Source organism: Dicentrarchus labrax, unplaced genomic scaffold (genome assembly GCF_905237075.1).
Source record: "Dicentrarchus labrax unplaced genomic scaffold, dlabrax2021, whole genome shotgun sequence".
Taxonomy (NCBI): Eukaryota; Metazoa; Chordata; class Actinopteri; family Moronidae; genus Dicentrarchus; species Dicentrarchus labrax.
In genome coordinates, this window is record NW_026136722.1 from 18,463,023 (window position 1) to 18,469,475 (window position 6,453).

Sequence of the window (6,453 nt, forward strand, 5' to 3'; positions counted from 1 at the left end):
TCATGGAGAGATAAGGCCTGTCCTCACCAGTAACACAACAGCATTAGCTGTTTGCTCAAACACTTGAATCAACAAATGTTGACGTGTTCCTGACAAGAGACGTCTTCTGGTCTTGCAAACAGTCAGTGTTCGCTCTCAGACACCAGTGTCAAAGTAGCAGGATGTTGTTGTAGCACGGCAAAATCATTTAGAGGGAGGTCATAGGGGAGGTTTGGGTGAACATTTTGACTGACAACACAGACTACAGTTTGCACTCTGTTGCCTACCAACAATCAGTGTTGGTTTCTTTTAACTATGAACACAATCTATGTCCAACCAAGTAGTTTTAGTTTAGCACTTTTTGACCATGTGCAATGTTATGGCAGTAATGACACTGCATGGGGTAAAAATTCAATGATGATGATGTTTGTTAAAGTTAAGTAACTTCTTACACTTTATTGTTTTAACGTTTTAGTGTCTTCTCTGTTCTTATTACTCTGTAGTGTTGCTCCTTTGTATTTCTTGGTTGCAAACGGTATTTCAGTTTCTCAATGTTATAACACTACAGTTTCTACTTCTGTCAATTATGTACACTAACCTACTATTTAAAGTCATGGAAGAGTGATTCCACCTCTGAATCATATCTTAATTGAGGGTCTGAGGACGGACGGGGGTACGAATGTAATAGCCCCCAGGGACAAACTTGTGGTTTGACCTTGAGAGATTGCTCAAGGTTTGATATCAGAATGCAGAAGAGGTCTGATTCATTTTCAAGATGTCCCGACATAACATTGCCCCCTTTCTAATACACAAACTTTAGCTCAAATTGTCCCTCAGCTAATGTACTCAGAACATATTTGCATAAGGTTAATGAAAAAGTGCAATTCTGTCGATTGTATTTCCACCCCGTCCCACTTCCTGTCCTCACAGCTAATTAAATGCATATAGTACTGCCAAAAGCAAAAGGATAAAATGAGAAGTTCATTTCTTACTGCAGACAACGAAAGAAGGAAGGATCTTTGGACACAGCGTCTGATTGTCGGGTCTTTGAATTGTAGAGTTAGAAGTGTAAATGAACCGAGCAAGAGGCCAGAAGGATAACTAGTACAAAAGCACTTGGGAGTTGAGGCAGAGAACACGAAAATGCAGAGGTGGTGAATGTCATTGTATTAGTATCTCATTTTTATCTGGCCCTTTGCTTCATGGTGATGGTGACAAACTGAATTTGAATACATGCTCATATGCCAAAGTCTCTCTATATTTTTGTCGAAAGAAATTATACATTTTTCTATTCAGCTACATGTGCAATCAATCAATATCACAGATCATTTTTATCGTTATCAATCCTACCTATCTTGACAGTTTCAAAAGCCACAAGAGCAGTACCCTCCATTCCGCTTTGGTACAGTCCCAAATGGCAGCACAGAGCGCAACATAAGGAGTAACTACCCAGAGATGCACTCCCACATGGTCAAATACAACCAGAAGGGAGTAGAGGATGCCCTCAACAGCCTCAAAACAGGGTAAGTGTCTGCCAAGGATAGTAAAAATATATGCACCGCAGAACTGCGAGCCAAAGTAGAGCAAAACATCTTTATAATGGCCATTTGAGTAAAAATAATTTTCTTTACCCTGCTAGGAAACTTGATGCCTTTATCTATGATGCTGCTGTGCTGAATTACATGGCTGGCAAAGATGAGGGCTGCAAGCTGGTGACCATTGGCAGTGGGAAAGTGTTTGCTACCACTGGTTATGGCATTGCCCTGCAGAAGGATTCACGGTGGAAACGACCTATTGACCTGGCCCTGCTCCAGTTCCTGGCTGATGGTAAATTCTTTATACATATGCAATAGATGCAGATTTTCACAGGATATTTCCAGTAATGCTATAATAACTGTATTTACACATTTAACATAAACCTGAATGGAAATAAATGGACAAGAAGAGAGAATGAAAAAACAACTGTCCGTACTGTACTGTACAGATACAATAAAAGCTGCCATACACACAAAAAACAAGAAAGTGGCATTTACAAACTAAGTATGAATTTAGGGTACAAAACATTATTATAATAAATTGTATCCGAATAAAAGATGCAACATAAATACATGTCACAAAAACGGAGGTGATTTTAAATGTGACACTGCTAACCATAGCTCCTCGGGCAAGTTATTTCAAAGCCTCGGGCAAAAGCTTGGTCACCTTTGGCAGAAATATGCAATAGATAGTAAGAGGAATAACACAACACTTTGAATAATATGTCATACTGAGAGGCAATAAACAAGGTGCTGTGATATTATTACGTATAGCAGCTAAAGTGTGTGATTTAGACTGAACCCCATTTTAGTTTGTGTGTGTGTGTGTGTGTGTGTGTGTGTGTGTGTGTGTGTGTGTGTATTCCAGCCATGTTCTAATTCTGTCACCAAAAATAAAATGGGGAAAATATTTCCTATTCACAGTGGGCTAATATTACCTGTTGATATCCAGTGATTTAGTAATGTATGTAATATACATGTGGGTGTGTGTATATATGTACATATTTACATATTTATTAGTTTTATAAACAGAAAGGGTAAAAGAACAAAACATTTCTCCTTCATAAAGTTGTTTTTTCAGACTTGCCTTTAATTTGTGCTTTTATGCAGTAGCTTAATTTTTAAAGGATCACAAGCTAAAAAGATGGAAATCCTTATCATACTTTTAACATGCAAATCTGTAGCAGCAATTATATGCATTTCTTCTTCTAGAAGAACAACTGCTGTCTACTTATGAGATTAAAAAATATTAAAAAAGTGATCAGGATGGATTTTGGATTTACTTAATCACAAACAGAAGAACTGTATATCCTTATTTATATCTGCGGTGCTGGTTATTTGAGAGAATTTCATTATCCAATGCAAATGCATTCAATAAGGAGTTGGAGGGTGTTTCATTACTCACTGAAAGTCCCCAAATAATACTAGTGTTATGCTAATAGGGCTTAACTCTGTATTCTGTGCTGCAGGTGACACACAGAAGCTGCAGACCGTCTGGCTCACAGGCATCTGCCGTAATGAGAAGAAAGAGGTGATGAGCAGTAAGCTGGACATTGACAACATGGCGGGAGTCTTCTACATGCTGCTTGTGGCCATGGGCCTGAGCCTGCTGGTTTTCGCTTGGGAACATCTGCTCTACTGGAAACTACGACATTCAGTCCGCAAATCAGAGCGCCTGGACTTCCTCCTAGCTATCAGTAGGGTAAGTCATCTTCACATAATGAAAACTGCAGACAGTGGTTCCTGTTACTACAATATATATTATCATGCTGCTGTCTCCTTCTCATGTATCCTTCAAAACAGCTTTAGATATATTTGCAATGCAGGAAGTGAAATCAGTCCACAACCAGAATAGTTCAAGAGCAACAACAATAAAAAAAGAAGAATTTAAAGCAATAAAAGAACTCCATGGATACTTGCTGAAATATTGTGATGGCTGTGATCCCTGAGAAATTGAATTTAAATTGTCCCATTAAAAAACCTGCATCTGTGTGTCAACAGTAGTCAGAGGTGAGATTAAGTATTCCAAACAGATACACAATTTGAAAGTAAAATAAAGCAGGTGGGACAAAAATGGAGAAAGTAATATGGTAAGTGCATGATCAGCAACTCACTCATTTATATGCCGAGCTGTGTTAAAGATCAAGCTCTGTGCAAACACCATTTCAAACACAGCAACACGAACATGAAACCGCTAGAAACAACAAGTCTCTTTCTGCAATGACAGTTTTCTGTATTATTGTTTTCACCTCATTTGCTCAGTGAGAAAATTAATTACAGTGACTGTAGAGAAATACGATTGAAAACCTTTGGGAGTTCAGTAGACTGTTGGTTCATTCGGATATCTGATGATGCTTAAAGAGTGTAATTTCACTCTTCTATCTCTCTGCAGGGCATCTACAGCTGCTTCAATGGAGTAGAGCAATCTGACCACAATGGGAGCATGCAGAGTCCGGACGTCACTACCAACTATTCACAAGCCAATATGCTTAAGATGCTGCAGACAGCCAAGGACATGGTGTCCTCTGCCAGAGTGGAGAACTCTCTAGACAATGCCACCAAAACGATAGAGAACTGGAGCAGGCGGGGGGGCGACAATGTGCGGGTTGGCCTGCCACCCAGAGTGACGACCACAGACATGAGCCATGGCCGTCTGCCCTATATCTCCAGCATCACAGACAACCACTCACCGTACCCTCAGAGGGCCCTCACACCCACCTTCCCTGTTCATTATGGGGACAGCTCCACCCAGCCTCTCCTGGATAAGCCCCGGGTGTTGACCCGACCGACCCCACTCCGCTACACGCTGCCCACCCGCAACAGTCAGCATGTCTTAGAGAGGACTCTGCCGATCTCCAGCCTCAGCAGCCCTCATATTGCCATGCGGGACCCAGCTCCCTCCGGTACATCTAACCCCCACCACAGCAGCAGGCTGTATGTGGAGAACCAGGCCCGGCACCCCACGTCCCCTTTTGTTCCATACAGGGAGTTCCAGGTGCCCGATATCTACGTAGAGCACAAAGGACCGCTGAGGAGGAAATTTAGCTACCCCCCTGACTGCGTGACCCGGAGGAGGAGGTCCCATAGCTATGTGTTTGATGCTGCAGACCCCAGAATGAGAAGTGACTATGATGAACCTCGATCCTGCCTTGCTGAGTTGAGGGCCAATCACCTCCTGAACAACCACGCCCCTGTTGCTGCTGCCATGGCTTGCTCTGCAGGACATTATCCAGGTGGCAGCACCAGTTGCAACTCCTGTATGAAGTCCTATCTGGAGCCTGAAATGGATGACATACCACTCATTGGGAAGGACAAACTCAACCGCCGCGCCTCATTTCTCAAAGCAACATGGGGCAACGATAGGGTCCATCAGGTAGACGAAACAAAGCCCTCTACATCCACATCTCAATCCACACGCGCAGACATGCCTGACCTTTTTCCACGGGTGGTAGTGGCCAACCCAAAGCCCCACAAGCTATACGGTAGTCTAGGGCACAACCTGTCCTGCTACCCCTTGGCTGCTGAGCCTGCCTACTTGGACCCAGCCCACATGGGCTCCTACCCCTACAAGCAAAAGCTCAAGTACTCTGAGTCTACCCGGCTACCCTCTTACAGGGAAGCCATCCTGCAGAATGCCGCTGCCCTGCGCCGCTCTTCCTCTACAGTGGTGCACAGACACTACTCTACCTACCTGAACTCGTACACAGACTTACCAGTGTATGTGGGGCCACTGGCCCAGGGGCCGTCACAGTTCTATGACAGTTCCAAGGACGTGTGCCACTTGTTTCCCTGTACAAGCCACTGCCCAGATAATGCAGCAATGCTGCCTCGTATGAGTGACAGGCAAGTGGTTTACCACAACAATATGTTTGGGCCCTACAATGGCACAGGAAAGAGGGAAGACCCAGGCTCTGGGAACAGAGAGCGGAGGCAGGTGTTGGTGGCGCGCAGAGTCAATAGTCCCTATGTGCCAAAGCCCTGGGGCAGAGTATCCAGCCTGGAGTCTGAGGTCTGAGACCCCATCTTTACTGGACCTCCACTAGGTGAGCCCCTCTGAAGAGAGGCATGCCTGGGGTTCGCCCCTCAGCCTCTGGTTAAAGCAAAAATTTAACTCTACACCAATAGTGTATTTGAGAGTGTTGACTCTCAATTATCAGTGCAATAATATCTTGGGCAGCGACGCGTAAAGGAGAAGACACTGACGAGCAAATTACTGCTGGGACTTTGTAAGCCAAACTTAAAATACTTATAAAAGAAAATGCAATGTTGAAAAGTATTTAATACATTAGAATTTAACCTGTTGATTGTTATTTAAAGGATTTTTAAATGTTGCTATGTGGAAGAATTCTGGGAGACAATATACTGTAGCCTCTCAATCTGATTACGACTTGAGACATTTCTTTTTCTCATTTTTTTCAAAATCATTTAAGTACCCACCATGTCAATTGAGAGATAAATTATTAAGACAATTTTGTGATCAAAGCACTGACATATCTTCCCGGAATTTTCTAAGTCAACGACCTTGGGTGCGCAGTTGCTTTGAGGCTTTCCGCTCCATTGGTCATTAATGTTATTTGACTGGGATTTTAAAAAGGGAAAACCATAAAAAGTATCATGTGTATTTCCATTGTTACACTTCCCTTTAATAAAGAACAAGGTCATCTCAAGGGCCTTTTGGAATCATCTGTCATCTCAATCTGTATGTTAAACATTGTGTCGCACCGTACAGTGATATAATGAATTTGATTCTCCACTTTTCACTTTACACTCTATTGTACACACAATCTCTCATACAGAATAGATGATTATGTGAATATAGTATATGTCCAAAGATATGAAATTGAGTGTCAAGGTTCTGACCTTGGGCAATAAGTGCTCAAATTAAGTATCTCCAATCATTAAAAGGAACTGTCTATAGTGACTAGAGATAGATCAAACA

General features: G+C 42.5%; 1 protein-coding gene across 1 annotated transcript in view; it reads left to right on the plus strand.

Annotated features, from left to right (window-relative positions):
• Nucleotides 1-6,199, plus strand: part of grin2ca (glutamate receptor, ionotropic, N-methyl D-aspartate 2Ca) — a 65,661-nt gene extending 59,462 nt beyond the window's left edge. The window contains exons 11-14 of the mRNA XM_051388487.1: nt 1,342-1,502; nt 1,619-1,806; nt 2,984-3,216; nt 3,907-6,199. Coding sequence (XP_051244447.1) covers nt 1,342-1,502; nt 1,619-1,806; nt 2,984-3,216; nt 3,907-5,529 — 2,205 coding nt within the window. The 3' untranslated portion in view covers nt 5,530-6,199. The remainder of the gene's footprint in view (nt 1-1,341; nt 1,503-1,618; nt 1,807-2,983; nt 3,217-3,906) is intronic.
• The last annotated feature ends 254 nt before the right edge of the window (nt 6,200-6,453 follow it).